The 26,591-nt window shown below is 59.8% G+C and overlaps 1 protein-coding gene across 1 annotated transcript in view; it reads right to left on the reverse strand.

Moving 5' to 3' along the window:
* LOC122476430 (calpain-8-like) overlaps positions 1 to 18,064 on the reverse strand; it is a 41,635-nt gene extending 23,571 nt beyond the window's left edge. Inside the window, 4 exon segments of the mRNA XM_043569068.1 lie at positions 250 to 383; positions 1,027 to 1,145; positions 10,508 to 10,577; positions 17,669 to 18,064. Of these exon segments, the coding sequence (XP_043425003.1) occupies positions 250 to 383; positions 1,027 to 1,145; positions 10,508 to 10,577; positions 17,669 to 17,908 (563 nt within the window). The 5' untranslated portion in view covers positions 17,909 to 18,064.
* Between the last annotated feature and the right edge of the window lie 8,527 nt (positions 18,065 to 26,591).

Below are 26,591 nucleotides of genomic sequence, written 5' to 3' on the forward strand. Positions count from 1 at the left end.
ACGTGGGGAGCCCACGGGAAGGGGGGGCGGCCGCAGGGCAGGGGTCAGCATCTAAGTGCCCCGCCTACTCGGCCTCATCACTCCTGTAAAAATACACCTGGACCTAGAAGGGAGCGTGGGGCCCAAAGAGGACACAACTAGGCACGGAGGCTGAGGGGCTCGCCCCCGATTCATGCGGTCACGGGGGACAGAACTGAGCCGTGACCTCCTGGCCCCGAGGTCTGTTCCTCTGGCTCCTGGGTCACTCACTTGGCGTAGGCCTTCTCCAGCAGGGCGCCCCAGAACTCGCCCCCCGTCCCGGAGCGAAGGAACAGCAGCTCCCCGTCCTCGGTGGGCAGCCTGTCGTCCACGACCACGTCCACCCACTCGCCGTACCGCCAGAACTGCGGGCGCACAGACACGGGGCAGCGCCCCCCCTGAGCTCCCAGCTCCCGCAAGGGCGGGCCCTGGTCTTCCGCACCCACGAGAAAGCAGGAGACGCCGGAGGCACAAAGTTGCCCACATGGCGCAGCGGGCGACCGGGCCCCGCGCCCCGGGCCCCTCACCCAAAGGGACTTCCTCCTCAAGGCCACACAGCCGGGGAGCGCGGATGCGTGGGGGCCGCAGTTCTCAGACCCAGGGGCACGCCAGAAGCCCCCGGGGGGACCGCCGGGCCCCCGGCCCCCCGCAGATTCCGTGGGTCTGGGCGGGAGCTGCTCCTGGGCCACGCGGTTTGCACAGTGAGAACAGCTCACGCGTGGACTGTTTTCGATAAATACAGCACAGTCCTGACAATGTGTCTTCTCTTCCTTATGATTTTCCTAGTAACATTTTCTTTTCTCCGACTTACTTTATTCTGGGAACACAGTGTGTAATACACGTAACACACAAACTACGTGTGAATCGACTGGTTACGTTACCGAGACGGCTTCTGGTCAACAGTAAGTTAAAAGTAGTGACATCTGGGGAGGGTCCAACGTCATCCACAGATTTCCGGCTGCACCCCAATCCCCACGCTGTTCAAGGGCCACGAGCAGAGCACGATACCTGGAAATGAAAGATCCCCGCGTAGTTCTGCTGGAAGTCCTGGTCTCTGGGGACAACGTGGTAAAGCAGCTCTTCGTTCAAGGTGAGGGAGGCCAGGGCCGCCAGGAGCCAGCAGTCACCTGCGCCGTGACACGGGGACGCTGGTCAGGCCGGCCCACAGGGTCCCTGCCCTCTCTGACCCTCACCGTCCTGTTCAGTCCACCTTTCAGGGTCAGATGGACCCCGTCCTCCGGCATCTGAAGGTCACGGCAGCCCCTGCACCCTCCCTGGGAGTCCTGGGAAGTTCTCTGCTCCCCCCGCCCATCCCTGAAAATTGACCGTTTCACCTCCACGCACCCAATTGGTGGGGTCGACAGTGGAAAGACAGAAAACACGCGAACGTGACCCCTCTCTCCAGCTTTCCTCCTCCCTCTCCTACCAAGAACCTGACCTCCGGTCAGACTCGGATGTGCACGAGCGTGCCCTCACCTCCCCCTGGGTGGCTGAACCCTCAGTCCCTGGTCCCTCTGCCTGCGAGTTGCTGCAACGCCCCCGCCCCCTCTCCAGCCACACGTCACTCTGTTCCGTTGTGTCTCCCGAAGAGCGTATCTAAACCGCTCTGTGCACCTCGGGGTCACGGTCAGCACCCCGTGTGGACTCAGAGCTCCTTCTGCACGGCAGGTGCTCAGCCGAGGCGTGACCCCCCCCCCTCAGGTGGCGCGCCCTCCTGGAGCCCTAGCAGGGATGTGGATTCCTTGTCTGGCATCCCCCGCAGGTGGCTGACCCATAGTAGGGGCTCAATGAGTGTTCAACAAAAATAAATAAGCAAGTGACGGAATGAATGAATGGATTACATCTTGTCCTTGTGCAAATCCCCAGGAGCACCTTCCATGTTTGCTCCTGAGTCTCCCGGGTCTGTGGGGAAGCGAAGCCCCAGAGGACATGCTCTGGGCCCACAGATCCCACCTCCCCCAACGTCGGGGCCTTTGCCCCTAAACCTGGGGGCAGGGGGAGATAACAAGGGAAGTCACCCTGGCCTGTGCCCCCGGGGAGGGGTTGACAGGGTGGCCACTCCGGGAGGCAGGTGCTCTCACGGCCAGGCGCGGCCCCCCCCCACTCCCTCTGGCACTGACCTTGCTCCCGGCTGCCCGCCTCCGACACCTCAGACATCACAAGTCAAGTCACGGAAACTAAGCGTCCCTCAGTGGCTGACATCAAACGGGGCTGCCCAGCTCGAGGAGGTTAATCTTCCTTTCATCTGCCTCAGTCCTGACGTCTCGCGGGCCCCCTCTCGTGCTCGCGCAGAGCTCGGAGTGCACGCGGTGGGTTCACAAGCTCTGGGCTTCCAACCAGCCCCGGTCAGGCGTGAGCGGATGCTCTTTCTAAGGAACACGCCGAGCCAGGATGTTCCCCTTCGAGAGGCTCCTGGGGGGACATGTATTCTGTTGCTCAGAACTTTCCAGCATTCGTTTGGGGACCTGCCTTGAAGCCGGGGCCACATGAATCTCAAGAGGGACACGGCTGTGATCTGTGGCCGTGTTCCCATTTCCAGAAGCAGCCACAAGGCTTCGGTGACGAACGAGGCGGGCGGGAAAGAGGGGGAAATTGTGACGGACAAGTCCCTCCTCGCCAGCCACCTTCCAGCGAGGTCCGGCCGCAGGAGGGGCAGAGTTTGGAGCAACGAGGTGGCTGGAATTGGGGGGTCCCGGGTCTCTGACCTCAGGGAAAGTCGGGGGCACCTGAGCTTCATTCCTCCCACTCTCACTCAGGTTATACTGTAAGGGGGCTAATGTCTATTAAAATAACAAAGTGATTTTTTTATCCCTCTGAAATCAGGATGCCCGGGAGCCCTCCACCCCTGCAGCCACGGGCTTCAGGGCCACGAAGCAGCAGGCAGACCCGAGCCCTAACGATGAGGCGCTCTGTCAAAAGAGGCTCTAAGTCCGCGAAGAGACAGCCATCCTGAGTCAGGCTTTTGACACGGAAGTCGCTAAATCAAAAATTCCCTTGACACGTCAGAGTCAAAGCCTGAGGTCTGAACACCCAGTGTTACACTGTGTTACTGTGAACCTTGCGTGTCAAGAACTCGGACACCGAGGGAGAAGGGGGGCAGCGTCTGGGCCCCGGGCAGGGAGGAGGTGGGAGGAAGGACGGAGAAAGGTGAGGTGCCGGAGCCCCTGCAGAGGCCCCTTCAAAGCTGAACAGCAGGAACCAGAGTAAAGAGCGGAAGGGCTGAGACAAAGCCACAGTAGAGGGCGGGGCCCCCGGGACTCTGGGAACAGGATGCACAGAGCCTGGGGGTGGGGGTGGGGTGGAGAGGAGGGAGCCAGCCCAGCCACCGGGACGCCCCCTGGGAGCCGGGAGGGAACCAGGCAGGTGAACCCCCGCCCCCCAGAGCTGTGGTGGCTGCGGGGTCCGGCGTGGGAACCCCGGGCTGTCGCAGGAGAACGGGCTCGAGGGTACAGACTCCCACGTCCGGGACCAGCCCAGGGACCACGCTGGCACCAGCCGGCCTGTGATGCTCTGACGTTTATAGTAACGAATGACAATCAGTCTCGGACCTGTTTCTGGGCTCAGGGCTCAGGAAACCCAGTGTCACTCTTGGGTTATGGTAACCCAGGCTGAAGCAGTGGGAGACAGTGTCACTCACTCTTTTGTTACGGTAATGAGGTGGCTTTGAAAGCTCCCAGGGGAACGGAGCCCTCAGTCCCCCTCCCCCACCCCGGGCAGGTGACCTACCTAACTGGTTGCCAGGGGAACGGAGCCCTCAGTCCCCCCTTCCCCCCCCCCCCCCCCCCCCGCGGACCTAGCTAGGAGCCCATCATCCCCCGCCAACCAATGATCCTATCCATCAGGCGTCTGTCACTGGTGCACACATGCAGATTCGGGGAGACCGGCGCCCCCGCCCCGTCCCCACTTCACCCCGCGCCTCTCCCCCGTCACTGTTCGTGAGGTGCATCCTCTTCTAGGAAACCAGCTCCAGGGGGTAAAATGCTTGCCTGCGCAGTGAGAGCCGCTCCGGCACATTGACCCAAGGAGGGGTCGTGGGACCTTCCCACCCACAGCCAGTTGGTCAGAAGCACAGGTCAGCCCGTGGACTTGAGCCTGGCATCCGAGGCGGGGATGGTCTCGTAGGGCTGAGACCGGGGCTGGTGGGTCTGACGCCACCTACACAACGTCAGAACTGAGTTGGATCACAGGACGGCCCGTGGGTGTCGCAGAACCGCCCGGGGGAAGGCCACACACGGGGCCGCAGTCAGAAACTCGTGGCCCTTCTCCCCCGCCCAGGGGACGGTTGGCCTTCCTTGTGTTCAGGCGTCTCGGGGAGGCTGGGGAGGGGCTGGCCTTTATGAAGCAAGAAAGGGCCCCCAAAACGGCGACTGAATGAGGAGCGTTGGCCCAAAAGAGATGGGACCCCTCAGAGACAGGGCGGAACCCCTGTAATCGGACGGTCTGCGTTCCCCCCAACTCGTGGTCAGGGAGCCGGGGTCCCGCTGAGAACAGCGCAGGGAGTGGAGGGCTTTGCGCCACCTTGTAAAAGTCCACCTTCAAGACTCGACGGCGGCCGAGGCCTCCACCTGCCGGGCCGTCACCAGCCGGTGCTGCTTTAGCTCTGCCTCTGGCGCAAAGCCAACTGGGCCTCCTCCCCTCCTCGTCTGGCGCCTTCCAGGCCTCCCGCACAGTTCCCAGCCTCCCCCGGCTGCACGGACAGCCCAGTGGAGGCGGGCAGCAGGCCCCGAGGATAAAATGCTACCTGAATGAAATCACATGGGTCGGCACGAAATTGTCAGAAGTGATTCGAAAACCCGTGTGTTGATTACTGGGGAGAAGGTCTCACGCCTTAGCTGTTGCGCAACGACATTGCACACGGGGAGAGCGGAGACAGCCGGGTAAGACCAGAAGCAGATGTGGGTCTCTGAGCCCCTGTATCCTGAGTGAATCCCGCTGTGTGTGACAGAATGCTCAGCCCACCCCAGGCCACGGTGACGACCCACACCGCCCCCAGACATCGCACACGTCCCCGGGGCTGGGGGAGGGGCATGCTGGCACCGGGAGCGGGGGGGGGGGGGGGGGGGGGGGGGGGGGGCTGACAAGCCAGCGCCCCACAGGAGGGGTCTGCGCTGGAGGGAGGTCGGACAAGACAGCTTGATGTGGCTCTGTGGCAACACGTCCCTGGTGGTGACAACGATCCTTCCAACCCTGTCACTACAGAGTTTTCCAGGAGCCCCGCTCCGCTCCCCTGCTCCTCCTCTCCCTCTCGCCGCTCTGGCTTGGTGCCCAGGCCAGCAGAGGGGTCTCGTCTCACCCGGGTGCCCACGTGAGACGCTGTCACAGCAGGACCCGTCTCGGGCCCACCCGCATTTGGGAACGTGGCCTCGTGGCCTCCTGCAGGCCCTCCGAGCCCTGTGATTATACCGTTCTTCTTTCCCTCCAAGGCACGCTGATGCCAGCCCTCACCCCAGCAAGCAGAGACAAAGCCAGACAGTTCCAAACCTCGGAGTCACCGGGTGACCGGGTCCCCAGAGCCCCGGCCTCCTCTGGGGCCAGCCTCTGCCCCACGGACACCTCTCTGCCCTCTCCCAGGCTGGGGAGCCCAGAGCCCTGGCCCAGAGCCCAGATGCCCGGCAGCCTGGGACACATGGCAGCTGGGACACGGCCTCGGGCGTCCCCGGCTCCCGTTCACCCTGGTCATCGTCACCTGCTCCCTGACCACACTGCCACTTGGTCGCAGTATCTGCCCAGGCGGGCTGGGCGGTGCGGGGGCCAGCGAGTGAACAAGTCAGCAGTGCCTGTGCCCCGAGGGACCCGAGCGGGAGCCTCCGTGGACATTCTGGGCCCTTATAGTCACGGGGTGAGAGTCCCAGCCCCCCCTCCAGGAGAACGCACCTGTGGGAGATTCCCGCCCTCAGGTTGGGGGCCCTGCTCTGTGTGTCACCACCAAACCCCACACTGTGGGGGACAGTCTGCAGGACACCGGGACCAGAGCTTTGAGAATCGGTCCCTACAAGCTCAGAAAAGCAGAAATGACGTGGGTTCGGACTTGTCTGCTGAGCCACCTGCAGCCCCCACTTAACTCCTGTGGTCCTGGGTTTTCTGATCTGTAAAATGGTTTTGTACCTCACGATTCACTGCACAGGATCATTTGGCAAAAAGGACTTACGTGTAACAAGAGGGATATTTAAGAATACATATGAATGTAAATCCCCAGCTGGCAGAGGGGATCGGGACATAACAGGTGCACGCGCGTGCGGGGGTTAACAGCAGACGTAATGTCCTCAGGGTACCTCGACCCCGACCCCATCCACAGATACGGCTTCTGGGAAGGCGGGTGGGGATCAGTGGGAACAGGGGCTGCAAGCTCAGAGCAAGGAGGAGGTGCCGGGGGGCTGCGTGGGCACGGGGACCGAGACGGAAGCCGGTGAGGAGGGACCATCTGCACGGACCCAGTGGCCTCCAGCCGGCGAGGAGGAGACAAGCCCTGGGAGGGCAGAGATACCTGCAAGGCCTCCCGTGGCCTCAGCAAAGCACAAGAGGCCAGGAGCGTGGTGCCCGAGGCGCGTGGCGGCAGAAGGCCCAGGCGGGAACCGCGCCCACCACAGACACGCCCCGCCGGGTGCGGCCAGGCCAGCCCAGCAGCATGGTGGGGGGGGGGGGGGTGGGCAGGAGACGGGAGGGGGACAGGCGTCTGGAAGACCAAGCGGTTACCCCGGACGGACTCTCTCCGCTAGTGGACCAGACAAAGTTCTACACTGGCCTCGGTGAGCGTCACTCCCCAGCCCCTGGGCAGGGCTCCTGGGGGGCCAGGGAGCCTCGGGCCTCAGACCCAGTGGCCCCAGCGGAGCTGAGCAGCATCTCTGCCCGCGAGGGACGGATGGAATAATGTTTCTAAATGCATAACATGAAAAACAGGACATCATAAACTGTATCGAAACCGTTATTAAAATGTTTCTTCAATTATGACACAGGAAGGTTTGTGTTTCTCTGCCAACGTTCGATGTAAAAGGTTTGGGGTGGGGCCTGGTGACAGCTTAATTACGAGGTGGTAATGAGTAGAAATTGAAACGGTATTTTGAGGTATTTACAGCCACTGTGATGTGATCCGCGGCTGCCACAGCTGCACATCTTTGCCTGCAACCACTCCGACCACACAGGACACACAAATCCTCCTGTAACCACTGGCTCAGATTCATACTAACGTGTAAATGACTGTCCTGGGCCCCTTCCTCAGGGTAGACGGGATACTGTGATAGTGGGTCTGAGCGCAGGGGCACTGAGCACTAGGTATCAAATGGAGGGAAGGGGGACCACCCTAAGTAGGAGAAGGCCCCATTGGCAAAAGCGAACCTCGCCCTCCTCACCCAGGCCTGGCTGCGGGAACGGCCATCTGCGGCTGAGCGCTTCCTGGAGGCCTGACCCGCGCCCACCAGAGTCCGTGAGGGGTCTGGCTCTCTACGTGCTGAGGCCGCCTGGTCACCAGTCCTGATGAACTGACTTACTTTGCGCCCTCCTCAAAGGAGGCCACAGATCTAAGCCGTCCAGGAGAGCGTTTTAAGGATGGAGACACCAGTCCGCTGTGGCCCCCTCGCGGAAGCGCCGACTCACGCGGAAAAATCCATGAGGGGAACGCGTCAGAGAAGGAGCCGGGATTTAGGACCTGTTGCTCGTTCTCTGTGGAGACGTGGGGAACGGGCCACCCACGCCCCCTTCACGAGAACACAGGGCCTGACCCGGAAGGAAGACAACCAGGAAGAAAGGACAGCGATTCCAGGGAGGTGCGGGGAGCGCCCGGGGAGCCCACGCCCACACTCGGCGCCCACGCCCGCTGCCAGGCAGAGAGGAAGCAGGGCAGAGGCCCCAGAGCCACGAGGGCCTCGTAGGGGGCCCTTCTCCCTCACCCTGCTCCGCAGCAGCAGTCGTGACTCGGAAACCATTCTGATTCCGGGGCGCCAGGGGCTCGGTCGGCTGAGCACCCAACTCCTGGTTTCAGCTCAGGTCGTGATCTCACAGTTTGTGGGTTCGAGCCCCACGTCGGGCTCTGCGCTGGCAGTGGGGAGTGTGTTTGGGAGTCTCTCTCTCCCCCTCTCTCTGCCCCTCCCCCACTTGTCTTCTCTCTGTCTCTCTCAGAATAAATAAATAAACCTAAAACAAAAAACAAAAGGAATGATCTCATTTCCCTCTGGGCTCCGGATGTCTCTGCTCCCCATTTGCTGGAGGCAGCGAGCGTCAGAACCCCCTTGCCGGAGACGTCTGCCCCATAGTCGCCGTCGCGGAGCCCCTCAGGGGCCCAGAACGGGCGCTTCCTGCGCTCCTGGCCCGCGGCGCTAGGAGCTGCCTAGCATCACTCGCTTCCCCGCCTTTATTTTCCTAAAACTGTGCCTCCAGAGAAGGCCGGAGGTGAGCCCAGAGCCTCCGCTGGGCGCGGAGCGGCTCACGCCTCCGGGAGGCAGGCCCGGCCCGGCGGGCGGCAGATCGGCGCCCCGCGGACTGAACCTGCGGTGCCGCAGGCCCAGGGACAGGCACCCACGCGCGACAGGGCCGAGGAAGAAGGCCATCCGCTGCTACACGTGTCGAAACAGCAAAGGGGAAGACGGCTCGGCGGGCGACGTCAAGACGGGACAGCGCTGAGCGGGAAGGGGACCCAGCTGTTCCGACACGTTGTGGGAAGACCGGCACTCGGTTAAGCGCCAAGAGAACAAACAGCGGTGCCTACGCTTTTCTGCCGCCAGCGCAAGGACGCGATAAGCCAGCGGGCCGGACAAGAGGCGGTGACAGGGCGGCGGGCCCCCGGGGAGGCGGGCAGCTAGCTTATCACCGCACACTCTCCGGGATTTGTCACTGGTGAACGGCGTGCGTCCGAAATAACAAAACGATAGACCGGGGGTAGCAATGGCGATAAAAACGTAGTAAACCCAGAGTGGGGCCCCCTGTGCCATATCGGACTCTCAGCACTGGACGAACACCGCGGGAGGCGCGCCCTGACTCGCCGGGGCCGCCTGGCTCCTGGTCGGATGGGGAGCCTCCCCCGCGGGCCTCCACCCAGGGCCCAGGGCGCCCGGCTGGCCCTCGGGCCCCCACCACGCGCCCTCCAGCCCCTTTATGCTCCGCTCTCGAAAGGCCGCCGCGGAGGCAGGGCTCCCCCGGGGCACCGGCGGGCGGCCCCTCTCACTTCCCAGGAGGCGGCTTCTGAGGGCAGTTGGTCCATGTCTGGCTCCGCGGCTGCACGCGCTCACCGTGGCAACACGCAGGCCTCCTCTGGAAACCTCTCCTCTCCCTGCTCGAAGCTACTCAAGAGCCTCTATTCAGGCGGACAATTAAAAGGCACTTATTAAATACCTTTCCCAAAGTTAACGCGTCTATAACGAGGAGCTGTTACAAGTGGACATTCAAAGCTGCGTCCCTGAGACGCATGCTAATTAGGTTAAACATGTGGCTGGAAGTAAAGGGGCCGTGAGTCCGGGCACACGGGGCACAGAAGTCACAGGGCTTGGGACACGGAGGCCGCGGCCACGTCCCAGCCGCTCTGCTCTCACGCTCTGTGGGCTCCGGCCGAGGCGGTGTCTGCTCCACGTGTCACAACAGCCAGGATGCGGGAACACTTAAAATAAAATGCCCTGTGAGCCTCCGATTCCTGGAACCTCCTGGCAGGCTGAGGAGAGCAGGTGTTCTCGGCTGGAACCAGCAGGAGAGGAGGGAGGGGCTTCCTGGGAAGACAGGGTTTCCGGGCCTGTGTGGATGCTTCCGTTTGCTTTGCTGGTTTTCCGGGAGGGACTGGATCCCCCGGTGCCTGATCTCCAGTTCTGGCCTTGCAGCCGGCGCGGGCTGGCGTCAGGAGCCCAGCGAGCTCGACCGAGGGCCACCCCGTCCCCTGAGACGTCGGCGTCGGGCGACTCCGTGTGCAGACCCCACGGGCCGGGGGCGGCTGAGAGGCCAGCAGCGCTGAGGCACCTTCAAGGGGAGCCTCGGCCCCCCACCCGAGGCCAGAACTTGGCAAAAACTTGGGATAAACGATTTTCTAAGTGTAAGTGCATCTGATTCGGAGGGAGCGTGGGAGGTTGGGAGGTGGACGCTGTTCTCCCAGGATTCCAGGCTACGAGACACAGCTTGGCGAGAAAACGGGATCCTCGTCTTCCTACGGAGTTTAGAACCGTCCCGCGGACAGACCACAACTATACGGACGTGGCCATTCCATGGGCGAGTTACGCCCACTTACAGGCAACCAGCCTCAATGCGCATCGCAGCACGGTCGCCACCGTGCGCCCGCCATCCCGGCTCGTGACTCTTGCGTTAGGAGGGGCCGGGTGCCACGCGGGAACCCCACGGGGGAGTGACACTCCCAGCTGTGCAGACTCACAGTGAAGACAACCGCCCAGAAACGCAGACCCACGCAGAAAATCGCACAGGCGATGGCGCGTCCAACAGCTTGACCTCGCGTCAGTCAGCACACGGCCACATGCGCGCCCTGGCCACGGACAAAGAGGGCTGTGGCTGACCCCGTACTCACCCAGGTCTCCCTGACAGATGTCCGCGCGCCTGGCTCCATCGACGATAAAGTGAGGGCTGGCACACAGCTCCTGAAAGCGAGGGGACAAAACGCGAGTCACTGGTCGTCCGGTGCCGGAAGGAGTGGGGGTCAGGGAGCGTCACGGTCAGGGCTCAGCCTGGGAGGAGCCCAGATCACCTGCCGAGGACTCTGCAGCCTGGAGGAGGGAGGAGGCAGCCGGGGTGCGGAGCAGGGGTGCGGAGGGAGAAGGCGGCCAGGGTGCAGAGCGGAGAGGCAGGGCAGGGAGGGACGAAAGGTAGCGGCCCCGGCAATAATGTGGCGACTCGTGAGCTCACCTCTCAGACAGCACCGCTACCTACAGAGAGGCTTACAGAAGCGTTTCCTCGCCCCAACTAGTGCTGTGCACCCACGGACGCTCATTAACCGCCTGGCAGCGTGAAGGGGGCCCCTCGCACTGACCCAGGCGCTGGGGCGTGGGGTGTGACCCCAGGCGAGAGCTCGCGGTGATGCACCCACACACCCCGGCCGCGCTCCCTGCGCTCACGCCCCTCCGCGGGGCATCCGCCTGGAGCTCCAGGCCCCGCGAGGCGTCCTTCCTTCCAGTGAACCCACCCCCACCACGGGGCCGTCTGTCCTTCCTTCCGGTGAACCCCCCCACCACGGGGCCGGTGTACTCCCCCGAGCAGCTTGTCCAACTCGTCCGGGAGCCCGCTCTGCGCACAGCTCGGCAGGCAGGCAAGAGGGCAAGTCGGGAGCGAAGGGAGAACCGGTCCTGAGACTCAAGGTGCTTCCGGCCTTTGCTCGGAAACCAGGACTGACCCTCACGGAAAAGTCGGAGAAAAGCCAGGTGTAGGCCGCGTACGCTCGGGGGGGAAACCAGAAACACCCGAGAGGGACTGTGTCTGGGGCTCTCTGGGTGGGAGAGGATGCAGACTGTCCGAGGGGCTGACCACGGCTCTGTCCCCAAGGGAGAGGTGGGTCTGCGTTGCCCCCGGCAGACTGTCCAGGGCGAGGGTGGACCCTCAAGGAACAGAGACCCTTCTGTGACCGACCATGGGGAAATGGGGGGGCGGGGAGGTAGGAGGCAGGAGGAGGGGTGTGTGTGTGTGGAGGCAGGAGGCAGGAGGCAGAAGGACCGGGGGGAGGGGGGAGGCAGGAGGTCGCGGTAGATGCCGGCTTTCGATCACACGTGTCTTGTCCGCGCTTTCTCGGCACGTGGAGACTTCACAACCTCGCTGTAAGAACCGCGGGTTATGCGGCTGGGCCTCTGGTGGGCCTGCAGCTCTGTCCGGGTCCCTCTCTGCCACCTCCAGGGGCAGTTGAGAGACGCCCTGGTGTCAGCCAAGCCAGGGGTTCTCAGAGCTGCAAATGCTGATGCCAGGTGCTGGGGGCTCCCGGCCTCCAGACCGTCAGCTCTTGGGGAGCAGAAGGGGACAGATTTGGAAAATGAAAAATTAAAAAGAGAGGGACAAAAAACGTCGAGAAGAAAGACGAGAGGACGCACCGAGCAGGGTCTCACAGAATCTCGCTCCTTGAAAATCCTCCTGAAAGACTGTCCCCTCCCAGGGTGCTTGGCGGCTCAGCCAGTTAAGCATCTGACTCTTGACTTCGGCTCAGGTCATGATCTCAGGGTTCAGGAGATCGAGCCCCGCGTCGGGCTCTGTGCTGATGGGGCAGATCCTGCTTGGGACTCCGTCTCCCTCTCTCTAGACCCCTCCCACACTCACACTTTCTCTCTCTCAAAAATAAACATTAAAAACATACTCTCAGGGTGCCTGGGTGGCTCAGTCAGCTGAGCATCCTACTGCAGCTCAGGTCCTGTTCTTGAGGTCCGCGAGTTTGAGTCCCAAGTCGAGCCAACCCAAACCCCTGGCTTCAACCCCCAGCCACGGAGGATGGCCATGTCCCCAGCGGCACAAGTCACAGTTCCTGTGACGTAAGCTCATGAGACTGAGATCTAAGCAGACTCAGACCAAGTTCTGCTAAGATCTTGTGCTCGGTCTGGGAGACGGTGGTTTGCGAGACCTGGAGGCGGCGTACCCTGTCGTAGGAATGGCACCGCGTGGCCTACAGGCGGAGGGGATGTTGGTTTATCGCGTCGTTGGTTAGCATCATTCACGACACCTCCTCGGAAACAGGCACCAAGAAACACCACGACTCCCGGGTTGTGCGGACCCTCAGCTCGGCGAGCAGACTGCGTCTCAGCTCAGAGCTGTGGCCGCAGCGCGTTCCTGAAGTCTCCCCACGCGGCTTGCTGCCGGAACGCGGGCTTGACATACCGAGGAACGCGCTGGCCCGGGCGGTTTCGGAGAGGCACGCGTCCCCCCCACCCCTTCTCCATAATGGTGTTAATGCCGCTGGGGCAGGAATCTCAACACACACATACGTTACTCCAGCCCACATCAGCCTGTGGTGCAGGGCGCAGGGACCCCCGGGGACCCTTGAGGAGGCCGAGGCAGGAAGTGACTGGACGGCACACTCCAAGTGACGGTGATGGTGACGGTGACAGCGGTGACGAGGAAACACAGCGCCCCGGGGCATCAGCCCACGTCTGACAGTTTCAGGAGCTCCGGCCGTGGCTTCCAGAGCCCGCGGTGCTGTCACCTTGGTCACCACCACCAGGGTGGGGGCCTCATCACCTGCCTGGCGCTCCAACCCCTGCGGCCGGCCCCCTTGACCTCCCAGCCTCACCTCTGTCTCCAACAGCCTCCCTCTCTCCCGCACACCTGCGCAGCCCTGCTCGCTCCCACCCATGCCCTCCTGCTCCTGCTCCCAACCCCCCCTTGTGACTCGAATGTCCGCAGTGATGAACCGTCCCGGACTCCACGGTCAGGTTAACGCCCCTGCCCTGGCCCCGTGTGTTCCGTTCCTATTTGTACTTCGCCCTCTGACGTGAACCAAGGGGTGCTCCCAGCCCCGAGCGCCGCCGTGCTCAACCCACTCCCGCTCTCTCATCCAAGCCTCCGGATAACCCCGCCAGGTAAGTGATGTTATTACCCCTTCTACAGATGTCGAGACTGGGTCCTGGGGGGTCAGCATCTCACTCGTGGTCACAGGGCCAGGAAACGGGCACCGAGGGGACCAGAATCCCGATGTGCCTGACGCCCAGACCCAGGCTCTCAGCCACACGCTGCCTGCTCCCCACTGGAGAAGGCTCGCGCAGGCTCCACACCGGCATCTGTGCGTGACCAGCGCTAGTAGATGCGGCCAAATCCATTAGTCCAGAGACAGCAGCAGGAGGGAATGTGGCAGCACCGGGGGGAGGCCCGGCCGCTCATCTGCACCCCAACCTCCCAAGAGCCACGCCCTCCACCCCTCCCCTGGGTCCTCACTATGCAGCAGGCATCACCTCCTCCCCCGGAGCATTTGGATCCACCAAATGCTCAACTGCCAACAAATGGGCGGAAAAGAACATCGTCAGCTGGGCCGTGCACGCCAGGCGTCCCTCAGGCGGGGGGCCCGGGCACCGTGGGGACACGAGGATGGACAGCGTGGGGAGGGCGGCGGGAGGCCCCGGGTCTCACACGGCCGCCGTTGTGTCTGTCGTCCGTGTCCGGCCCCAGCGGAGAAAATCTCACTCGGATCGTGAATAGCCAAAGCTTATCCTGAGCTTACAAGCTGGACCCTGAGATCTTCAATCTGGGCAAACTCGTCTTCCACCACCGAGACGAGAGCCCAAGCAGACCTTCTGCTCAGCAGCGTAAAAATAGGCAAACAAAACAAAACAAAACAGGCAAAGACCCTGAAAGGGTCAGGATGCCAAATTTTATGATTTCAGGAAGCATCTAAGTAGCCAGCATCATCTCCTGTCAAGAAGACCAAAGCATACGTGCATGCGTGTTCGGCCCACCCCATCCGCGTGCCCCGCAGGACAGGTACAAGTTAACAGCTTGGTGCGAGGCAGGGGCATTAGAGCCACAGCCGGGCAGCTGGCGTGAAGTCCCTGGTACAAACAGAGTCAGGCATCACCCTCCAAAGCAGCGAGTGAAACCAAAAAGCCGATCACCCAACTTAAAAATGAGCAAATGACTTGAACAGACATTTCTCCAGGGAAGACATCCGGGTGGCCAACGGACACATGCAGAGACGCTCAGCGTCATCATCAGGGGAACACAAACCAAAACCACAGTGAGAGGCCACCCCGCGCACATTAGGACGGCCACTGTCAAAGAACAGAAAACAGCAGGTGCTGGCGAGGATGCGGAGAAAGGGGAACCCGCGTGCGCCGCTGTTGGGAATACACAATGGCGCGGCCGCTCTGGAGAACAGCGTGGAAGTGCCTCAAAAAGTTAAAAATTGAACTACCCTATGACCCAGCAACTGCACTACTAGGTGTTTATCCAAAGAATACAAAAACACTAATTGAAAGGGATACAGGCACCCCGGTGTTTACCGCAGCATCACCTACAACAGCCAAGATACAGAAGCAACTCAAGTGTCCAGGAACCGATGAACGGATAAAGCCGGCGTTGTATGCACACACAGTGGAATGTTACTCGGCCACGAGAAAGAAGGAAATCTTGCCATTTGCAACAACGTGGATGGAACTGGAGGGTATTATGCTGAGCGAAAGAAGTCGGGCAGAGAAAGAAACAACAGATGAACATACAAGAAGGGAAGGAAAAATAAGATAAAAAACCGAGAAGGAGGCAAACTCTAAGAGACTCTTAGATACAGAGAACAAACTGGGGGTTGCTGGAGGGGAGGTGGGTGGGGGGTTGGGCTAAATGAGTGATGGGCATTAAGGAGGACACTTGTTGGGGGGCGCCTGGGTGGCTCAGTCGGTTGAGCGTCCGACTTCAGCTCAGGTCATGATCTCACAGTCTGTGAGTTCGAGCCCCGCATCGGGCTCTGTGCTGACAGCTCAGAGCCTGGAGCCTGCTTAGCATTCTTTCTCCCTCTCTCTCTGCCTCTCCCCTGCTTGTGCTCTGTCTCTTTCTGTCTCAAAAACAAATAAACATTAAAAAAAATTAATAAAACAAAAGAATAAAGAAAGAAGGGGAGCCTGGGGGCTCAGTCGGTTAAGTGTCTGACTCTCGATATCGACTCGTCACAATCTCACAGTTCATGAGATCGAGCCCCACGTCGGGCTCTGCGCTGACAGTGTGGATCCTGCTTGGGAGCCTCTCCCTCCCTCTCTCTCTGCCTCTTCCCCCTCTCACTCTTTCTCTCTCTCTCTCAAAATAAATAAATAAACATTTTTTAAAAATAAACGAAAAAAAAATACACTTTATTTCCTTTAAAAAAAATCAAAAACATTATTACCGTACGATCTGGAGGTTCCACGTCGGGGCCTACACCCAAAAGAATTGAAAGCTGGGTCTCGAAGAGATACTTGAACACCCGTGTTCGTAACGGCAGGACCCACGACAGCCAGAGGGTGGAAACCACCTGGACGTCCCTCGATTAGTGAATGAGTGAGCGAGGCATGGCGTCCGCCCCCAGTGGACTGGGGCTCAGCCTCCAGAAGGAAGGAAATTCTGACACCTGCTACCGCAGGGGTGACCCCGAGGACATCGGACAGAGTGAGATGAGCCGGTCACGGAAGGACGAATACCATGTGGTTCCACGTACAGTGTTTAGTGAGGACAGAGGCCCCGTTTCGCAAGCTGTTTGGGAGCCCCTGGCGTGCTGGCAGCGCACGAGAGGGTAAGGGCTCGGCGGGCAAGCCGAGAGGCGGTTGGGGCGGGAAGTTTTACGCTATGTGTATTTTACCACAAGTAGAAGCAAGAAAAGGAAGGAAGGAGAGAAGGGGGAAGGGGGCCCATCAGCGCAGCTCCAGTCGGGACGCCCCCATTCTTGCGGCCCCGAGGCGTCGGGGGACGGGGCCCAGCCTCCCGGCCGGGCTGGTTTTCCCAGGTACCGGGGCAGGCGCCCGACGGAGGGAGGGTCAGGGCCGTTTCCAGCTCGGGAGCCTGTGTGACGTCGGTGGGGTCTCAGAGGATGTGTGACACCTCACGGTGTGTGAGCACAGCCTCGCGCAAACCCACGCGTCCGCTTTACAGCGACCGTGTTTACGTGGACAGTGAGACCCGGTGAAGACTCGGTTTAGGGCAGAGCAAAGTGGTCGGGGAGGTAGGAGCCTTGAGAATCTCAGATGAAGGAGAAAACCTTGGCAAAGGTTACCTGACACGTGGCTTCGGTCACCCGGCGAAACCCCCGTCACCCCCGTTCACCCCTCCCCAGGCCCTTTGGGGTCCCCCGCCCCACTAGGCTGCCCCCTCTGGACACCCCGGGTCCCCTGGCTCGCAGTTGACGTCCCTGTGCAGCGCCTCCATTGTCCCCGATTCACAGCTGGGACCACAGCTCCCTCCTCAGGGTCTCCCCGACCGCCTTCCCCGGGACGGAGCCCCACGCCTGGCCCAAAACTCAGGCTGGACGACCTGTCCTTGGAAACGAAACGGCCGTCAACTCTCGAAATAAGAATCCAAAACCGATTCCCGGCCTCGATTTTGCCAACACCCCCGACTAGCCCCTCAGGTCTCGGGTACGGAGGATGGGCCGGGTTGGCAGGAGCGAGTGGGGTGACGGGTTTCTCCAGGAGACCGTCCTGCAAACCGGGCAGGACGCAGACCCTGGGGCAGCGGGAGCCGGAACCGAAGGACGGTTCTGATCACGTCCACGGCGCTGTCCCTGCCTCGTGCTCCGTTCCCCACCCCTGCCGAGGAGACGGCTCCCACAGCTTGGCTTTCCCGTTGTGGGCGAGAACAGAGGCGCCTGGCGTAGGGCCACTGATCGTGGTCCCTTTATGTGTCAGACACGGCACGGAGCCCTGGTCTCGGCTCTCACCCTGCAGAGGGGCCCCCATCCTTCCGGTTGAGTCACCGGACAAGGGTCCCGGAGCAGGAGGTCACGGCTTGGGTTTGGGGAGGACGGTTCTGCACCCCCCACCCTGAAGCACCATTCCACAGATGAGAAAGGTGAGGTTTCTGCACACGGCCACACGGGCTCAGATCCAACGCGTCTGGTCCCAAAGCCTGTGTGTGGTGTTCCCTCCATACCTCACTGCCTCTGAGAAAGTCTTGGGGGGGGGGGGGTTGCTCTAAAATAGGGGACCCAGAAACTTAGGGCCCAGGGGCATGATTTCTCCCTCAACTACTTCCGACCAGAAGTGAGGACCCTCCATCCGTGTGACCCTCAGCTGCAAGCCGGTCTGCTTACCGGGGGTCGCTTCCAGACGATGCCTCGAGTCTGGGGGGAGTGTGGTCCAAGGTCCTTGTAGCCCAAGGCTGACGGGCACGCTGGGAACTCGGGGTCCTTGAACAGGACCCCCGAGTCCAAGCACTGCCTCCTCAGGGTCTCGAAGTCCTGGCCTAAATACTTGACGGCTTTGTGCTGGGAGCCAAGACCGTGAGCTGCCGCCCGCCGCCGCTGAGATACGCTGGCCGCGAGCTCAGACATGGCCGAGGGCTCCCCAGGGGGGACAGGGGGCAGAGCCGTGCCGCGCTCTCGGGCACCTGCCGCGGGGAGGTGAGGCTGCCGGGAACCTTTATCCAGGGGCCTGCTCCCTGGGAAGTGAGTCACAAAAGCGCTTAATGAATGTCACCCACCTTCGCCTTTGCCTTGAGCGTTTCTGCAAACACTTAGGAGGCTGGGAACCTGGGGGGGGGGGGGCCCTCCCTAGGAGATCTGGTGGCATCCCAGCCGCTCCCACCCTGGGCAAGGCCCGCTCCCCTGCCCTTGGCCCCGTGGGCCCGTGGGCCTGGTGGGCTGAGGTGGGAAGACCAGTCCTGTGGCTCCAGTGTTTGCCGGGCCCTGGGGGAGTGGCTCAGAGGATGGCCAGGAAGGGGGGTGGGGGGTGGGAATGTCAGAGCGAGCCCAGCGGAGCCTGCCCCGCGAGCGAGGTTAGGTTGTTTCTGTCCCACGTCCACCAGTAATTAGCTCGCCTTGAGCATATTATTCAACCTCCTCCCCTCAATTTTCTCATCTGTAAAATGGAAGATAATAGGGGGACCCGCCTTGCAGGGTTGAGAGTGTCACCAGTTGGGGCGTCACGAGACAGGGTGTGGGATTCACTCAGCAGGTGTCAGCTGTCGCTGTTCCTGGGGACCCGGGGGGCCAGGAAGGGAAGGCCTGGGGGTCAGGAGTCACGGCTTCTCTGCCGAGAAGGGAATGTGACCTTGGATGTGTCACTCTTCTGGCGGCTCCAGTTCCCTGGGCCTGGTCTCCTCTACGGACGTGGAGCCCACGCGTGATCATTCTAACTTTCACTGTTGAAGCGTAGTCGACGCACGCGTTACGCTGGTTTCAGGCGCACAAGAGACTGACCCGACATGTCTCCACGCTCCGAGGTGCTCCCCACGGCCGGTGTGGTCACCCCTGCCACCGGACAGTCATCACAGTGTTGTCCACTCCAGTCACCGCTCTGCACTTCCCACCCCGAGATACACTCATGGTCACTGGAAGCCTGCCTTCCTCAACCCTGCGCCTGCTCCCCGCCCTCCCCTCCCCCACCCTCCCCTCCCCTCCCCTCCCCTCCCCCTCTCCTCTCCCTCTCCCTCCCCTCCCCACCCTCTCCTCCCCTCCCTTCTCCCTTCCCTCCCCTCCCCTCCCCACCCTCTCCTCCCCTCCCCTCCCCTCCCCCTCTCCTCTCCCTCTCCCTCCCCTCCCCACCCTACCCTCTCCCTTCCCTCCCTGCCCCCTCCCCTCCCCTTCTCACTCCCCTCCCCACCCCTTCCCTCCAGAGACCACCCGTTCACACATCAGGGATTTTTGAACTTAGCGTGTGTGGCAGCCTGGAGAATGGTCGCCCAAGATCTGGACACCTAATCCCTGGGACCTGTGAGCAGTGCCTTATTCGGAAAAGGATCTTTGCAGATAAGATTAAGTTGGGGCTCTTGAAATGGGGAGATTATCGTGGCCCTAAATGCAACCACGAGTGTCCTCGAGAGACCCAGGCGGGGCCAGACGTGTCAAGCACAAAAAGGAGGAGGCGATGTGCCCACGGGACAGCAGCTGGAGCGTTGCAGCCACAGGCCACGGATGCCACCAGCCCCGGACCTGGGGGAGGCCGGGAACCCAGCCCCGGAGCCTCTGCAGGCACATGGCCTTGGCCACAGCCACAGGGAAACAGAGTGTGGACTTCCGGCCTCCGGAACTGTGGCCAAAGTGTTTCTTCTGCGCTTCTAGAGCCACCAGGCTTGTAGTCACTTGCGAACAGCAGCCCGGAAGCCACACGGTGTGGGCGAGAATCCCCCGGAGTGCTTGCCCAAAACGCTGCTTCCCTGAGGCCCTGCCGCCATCCCGCCCTCCAAAAACAGGTCTGAGTCACAGGGTCCGAGGCGGGACCCGGATCTGCAGACACGGGGCGCTCCGGGCCAGCCGACCAGCTGACCTCCACGGCACCCAGTTCTGACCTTCTGAGCCGGGGACGGTCTGGGAGCGAAGGCAGGTGGGCAGGTCTGGGCCAGGCGCCAGGCACCCACCGTAAAGCTGAGTTTGTCCGGCCTCAGCGGGGAGACGGGGCCATGCCAGGACCCTCAGATGGCAGAGAAGCGACAGTCTTTCCCCCAAGCATCCCTCGATATCATTGCCGGGGTCCCTTCCCTTCGCTGCACCCCAAGCCACGGCCTCCGCACAATTCTGTATCCCTTCAGGCCCAGATCACGGCAACAGTGTCCCCGACTTCCCAAATCCCTCCAACCTCCAGATGATTCTGTTACATGAGGGGTTTCGGGGCCCCTCAGCTTGCCTTGAGGGTGACATCCTGTGTCCCGGGCCCAGCACCCGGACTCTCGCCACCTGATGCCCACGCAGCCCATCGGGTGCTCCTCGGGCAGAACGGATGGTGAGAGCCCCCCGCCCCCCACTCCCTGCCCACCGTGTGCAATTTTCCTGCCACGCCTCCTGTGCCCGGAACCTTCCGCCACGCGGAAACTGCATGTTCGTCCCTGAGTCTCTCCCCCGATACACACACCCCCCCGCTGTGGCCCCGTGCTGGACACAGAACCGATGTTCAGTACGTGCCTAATGAAGGAATAACTCACTAAACATGCAATCACATGCAAGCTTTGTGTCTTGCGTCCTTGGATTAGCAAGACACAAAAAAAATCGAGCCCCGGGGATAAAAGTATGGAATTCAAGTACACGTGTGCCCTGAGGGCTCTTATGTCGTGTGTGATAGTCTGAAAAGGTTTGCACGTGTGACTGAAACCAAGACAAAGTAGGAAGTGCTGGGAGAAGGCTACAAGTATCTAGAAATAGTAGTTTAGATGCAGCCAGCAGGAGCCCCGGACGGACAGCGGACCCGGATTTCAGCCTCACTCTGTCCCATCCTCACGGTCACCTGGAGACGTCACTTTCCTTGCGGGTCTTTGCTCACCTGACCCAGAGGACACGGCTGCGCTGTGAGCTGGACCAGGCCACCCGCGTCCGGTGGAGACAGCGCCTGGTGAGCTGAATGCAGCCGTCAGCCCTGGAGGGGGGCCAAGCCCCCCGGGCCCAGGTCAGGGGTCCACCCCGCGGTTATGCACACACGCATGCGCGTGCCACACGCGGAGCCCCCGGCCCGGCCCTGCGCTCACATCGTCCCGTCTGGGCCACAGCCGCTGTCGCCGACGGGGCGTCACAGATGAGAGCACAGCAGCACCAAGCTAAGCAGCAGGAGGATTTGAACCCAGGCTCGTCTCCCCTAAAAGCCACGTGTTTTCCCAAGACACTATATTGACACTGTCGAAAGAGACAAAAAATCGATGGAAAACGGGGGTTGAACTGGGGGAGCTGCTCTCTCGTGCTCAAGTCCCCACACAGCTGCTGGGCTCCTGCTATTTGTCAGAGGCGGGACCCTTCTCTTCCAGCTGCAGGGAGCAGGGCCGGGGACACCAGGGACTCCGGGAGCACTGGGGACAATGGAAACACCGGGGACAATTGGGACATGGGAACACTGGGGACAACAGGGACACCGGGGACACCAGGGACAATAGGGACGACGGGGACACTGGGGACAACAGGGACATTGGGGACACCGGGGACAACGGAGACACTGGGGACAACAGGGACACCGGGGACAATGGGGACACCAGGGACAACAGGGACATTGGGGGCACTGGGGATAACAGGGACACCAGGGACAACAGAGACACTGGGGACAACAGGGACACCGGGGACAATGGGGACACCAGGGACAATGGGGACACCAAGGATAACAGGGACATCAGGGACAACAGGGACATTGGGGACACTGGGGATAACGGGGACACCGGGGATAACAGAGACACTGGGGACAATGGGGACACCAGGGACAACAGGGATGTCGGGGACACTGGGGACAACAGAGACATGGGGGACACTGGGGACAACGGGGACACCAGGGACAATGGGGACACTGGGGACAACAGGGACACCGGGGACAACAGGGACACTGGGGACACTGGGACACCGGGAACAGCCCCTGCTCCTCCTGCACCCGTGACCGGCACATGGCCTCACGCCTCCTGACGTTCCAGCTGAGACAAGCCATGAGTGACAATGCTCCGCAGTAAGGCATCGGTAAAGGGGCCGCGGCTGCTGGTCTCTGCTGCCCCCCAGAGCCCTGGGTCACCCCACAGCCTCGGGGACTCCTTAAACCAGCGCTCCCTACAGCATTGTCTCTGCAGTGATCTGCTCGCGCTTTCCCGTTTGCTCCAGAGGGTGGCCGCTAGCTGTTTCTGCTGATAAAGAATATTTACACCCGTCTTTATCTTTAAATGACCAGAGCGTTCTGAAAATCAGTAAGGGAAAGGACGTGCATTTACCTGACTCTCCTGTATGCGCCGTGTTTCAGGGGAAATGGTTGGTTGGGCAACACTTTATTTTTTATTTTTTTAATGTTTATTTATTTGAGAGAGAGAGAGAGAGAGAGATAGCAGGGGAGGGGCAGAGAGAGAGGGAGACACAGAATCCGAAGCAGGCTCCGGGCTCCGAGCTGTCAGCACGGAGCCCGACGCGGGGCTCGAACCCACGAACCATGAGATCACGACCTGAGCCGAAGCCTGACGCTCAACCGGCTGAGCCCCCCGGGCGCCCCAGCAACGCTTTTCTTTACAGAAGAATTTCGGCTAATCAGAGCAGGGGTGAGAGACAACTGGAAGAGACAACAGTCTGCCAGCCTTAGTGAGATGCTGGGTCTCGGCAGCCGTCACCGACAGACGATAAAACAGGAGAGCGGGAGGCACACGCCCCGCCCACTGAGCCAGCCGGCTGCCCCCCAACTTGTGTTTTGGGCTGTGATTATTGTCACGTGTATACAGCCGGGCTCGGTTTGCTCACACTCTCATCGGAAGGATGCAGGTCACCTGGGAAGGTTGTGTCCTCCCGCGGTGACTCTACAGGGGGCAAACCTGGTGCTAATCACAGGGGGCAGCGGGGGCAGCCCGCACCCAGTGCCTGGTAGGGACGAGCCCACAAAGACATTCCGGCCCAACCTCGCATCTCTCCTGGGCCACGGGGCGTCCAGGGCATCCAAGGGACTGGTCAAATCTCTGTCACAACAGTGTTGCATTTTGACTCCTCCCTCCGACCGGGACTCCCTGTTCCCCTTCCACAGATGCTGATCCCGGTAAACACCAGGCATGCGGAACCCCGGCTCAGCGTCGGCTCCCCGAGAGCGCAGCCGGCAACAGAGCAGGCCAGCCACGCGGGCGTGCGCTCGGAGGGACGCACGCGGCTTCGTGCTCTTTGCTCACCCTCTTGAAAATATAAATCCCCGTGGTGATTTCGGTTCTATGGAAAATCCCGTAAGTGAACTTTCAGCAAAGTGAGCCAGAGAAATCTTTTCATCAATCAAGATACCAAATTAAAGGGCGCCTAGGTGGCTCAGTCCGCTAAGCGTCCGACTTCGGCTCAGGTCATGATCTCACAGCTCATGAGTTCGAGCCCCGCATCGGGCTCTGTGCTGACAGCTCGGAGCCTGGAGTCTGCTTCGGATTCTGGGTCTCCCTCTCTCTCTGCCCCTCCCCACACTTTCTCTCTCTCTCAAAAATAAATACATATTACATAAAGATACCAAATTAATAAATCACAATTATTCATTGTATTATAGAAAATTATGACACCAAAAATGGCCTCTTTTTGCAGTTTGTAAGTTTATGTTCCCCCCACACATGTCACTATTACTACCTCTTATATGTAAAGTATATTTTTAAAGGAAAAAGCCTTATAAGGTAAAACCCTGGATTGCGAGGAACTCGTTCTGTGAGTCCACAAGACAAGCAAACATTTCTAATAAACTTTAACCTGAGGAGCGAGCGATGTCTCGAGATACGAGTCGTCTGTGACACCAAACGTCACATGATCACAAGTGAGCCAATTGAAATTCGCTTTGACATACGAGTGCTTTGGATTACAAGCATGTTTCCGGAATGAATTGTGCTCGCAAACCAAGGTTCTACTGTATTTTAACAGCACTTCTTTCCTGGGTTTTAAAGAACGTGGCCACATTTGCACTGAGCCCCGCATGTGGCGAGCTGGCCGCGAGGGCCGCCTCCCGCCCCACGAGTGGCCATCCGGGAGGGGTGCACCAGAGGGCGTACCGTGAGCTGTTATCTGCTATTCACACTTCGTGCCTACGATGAAGAGATCGTAGGGGCCCTGTACGCACGGAATACAGGGGAGGGGAGAGGGCCGGGGGCCCGCAGAGAAACTCCGGATTTTGCCCGGAGTTTGTCTTTGTCAGAGCCTTGTTCCTGACGCCTACGTGAGCGTAAGACACAGCCCAGCGATTAAAAACTAAACGTGAAGATGTCATTTAGATAAGTCATTAAAAAAACTCCCTCACCGCCAGGACGCTAACACTGCCTATGCAACTGAACAATCAGGAGTGTCCTTGTCTAAAACCGGCTCGGAACGGCCCGGCCCTGGGGACTGGGGCTGCTTCTCAAGATCGGGGGCCCTCTTGGGGACATCAAGTTCTCAGAGCAATAAACAGAAAAATATCTGTAGTTAATTAAAATGGGCCAATACCGTCACCTTCCACGTGGGCTGGGAAGGACTAAGGGGTAGGATATCAGGCAAAGGCTGGTGAAAACACAAGTCACACCCTGATTTTACACTCTGCCGCGTGTCTATTTGATGTTTCTGTTTACGGGACCCCTTGTGCAGAGTAACGCTCCGTTGTCCTGCGGACGGAGCCCCACGGTTCGCAACACTGCTGCGGGTGACGGGGCGCCCCACGCTGTCCTGACATCTGTCCTGCATCAGTCCTACATCTGTCCTGCCATCGGTCCTGCCATCCGTGCTGACGTCCGTCCTGCCGTCCATCCTGACATCCGTCCTACATCCATCGTACATCCGTCCTGGCATCCATTGTGACAGCCGTCCTGCCATCCGTCCTGCCGTCCATCCTGTGGTCTGTCCTGCTGTCTGTCCTGCCATCCATCCTGCCGTCCATTTTGCTGTCTGTCCTAATACCCGCAAGCTTCAGACACGGGCTCTACAGACAGCGGGGAAAGAACTAATCCAAGAGGCTTTGCCTGCAGCATTCTGACCTTGTGTCCTCAGTAAACCCACAAGAACTGTGAACAAATGTTGAACACTGGCTACTAGTTTTGATTCGCACAGTAGCATGGGCCAGCAATTGCAAACTACTTTCTGGGCGTCCCTGGAGAAAGAAAATGGGGAAATTCATTAAGAATGATGGAAGTCGGGGCGCCTGGGTGGCGCAGTCGGTTAAGCGTCCGACTTCAGCCAGGTCACGATCTCGCGGCCCGTGAGTTCGAGCCCCGCGTCGGGCTCTGGGCTGATGGCTCGGAGCCTGGAGCCTGTTTCCGATTCTGCGTCTCCCTCTCTCTCTGCCCCTCCCCCATTCATGCTCTGTCTCTCTCTGTCCCAAAAATAAATTTAAAAAATTAATTAAAAAAATTAAAAAATTAAAAAAAGAATGATGGAAGTCATGTTCTCATTGCTGGAGAAGAGCGTTACAAATGCAGAGAGACGGAACTTTATTTTTTGTAATGTTTATCTATTTTTGAGAGAGAGACAGAGAGACAGAGTGCGAATGGGGGAGGGGCAGAGAGAGAGGGAGACACAGAATCCGAAGCAGGCTCCAGGCCCTGAGCGGTCAGCACAGAGCCCGACGCGGGGCTCGAACTCACAGACCGCGAGATCATGACCTGAGCTGAAGTTGGACACCCAACCACCTGAACCAGCCAGGCACCCAGGAGAGAGGGAACTTTAAAACAAGGCACATGGTCTTCATTTGGAATCAAGGGTCACCGTGAACTCACATGACAACAGGATAACTTTTTAGAAGCTGAATTCACTTTCGTAAATATAAAGTCAGCCTGCATTTATTTACCTAAGGTTTCTACAATTTATTTGCCTAATTAACAGGGAACCAGCAGGATGACCAAGCTGCTTAAATTAAATATTAATATTAGGCTAAATATCCTAGCTCGGAATAAAGAATGTTAAAACAGGACTTCCAGGATATACACAAAACTGGCTAATGTCATACAGGACAAGGAAGGGACAACCTTGGTTGGGAGACTTTGTTCTCGTATTTTTTACCCGAAAGGAATTATTTGCATCAGCACCAGACAAAAACCTACATGCTAACATATAACCTTATAGAGTCGAGACCCTATTCAATGGTGTATAACAAGTCAAACAAAATTACATTTTCCTAAAGGATAAGAAAGTCCGGGGCGCCTGGCTGGCTTGGTCGGTAGAGCATGCGACTCTGGATCTTGGGGTTGTGAGTTCGAGCCCCACGTTGGGCATAGACATTACTTATGAGTGAATAAATGAATGAATAAAACTATCATTTAAAAACATAAATCCTGGGGCGCCTGGGTGGCTCAGTTGGTTAAGCGTCCGACTTAGGCTCAGGTCATGATCTCGCAGTCCGTGAGTTCGAGCCCTGCATCGGGCTCTGTGCTGACAGCTCAGAGCCTGGAGCCTGTTTCAGATTCTGTGTCTCCCTTTCTCTCTCACCATCCCCTGTTCATGCTCTGTCTCTCTCTGTCTCAAAAATAAATAACATGTTAAAATAAATAAATAAATAAAAATAAAAACAAAGACAGAAATCCTCGGGTGGGCCTGTTAGCTGGGGAGCACACAGATGTGTCCACCACTGAGCTGGTGGGCACCAAGCCCTCCTGCCCCAAAA

The sequence above is a fragment of the Prionailurus bengalensis genome, chromosome E4 (assembly GCF_016509475.1).
Source record: "Prionailurus bengalensis isolate Pbe53 chromosome E4, Fcat_Pben_1.1_paternal_pri, whole genome shotgun sequence".
NCBI classification, from domain to species: domain Eukaryota; kingdom Metazoa; phylum Chordata; class Mammalia; order Carnivora; family Felidae; genus Prionailurus; species Prionailurus bengalensis.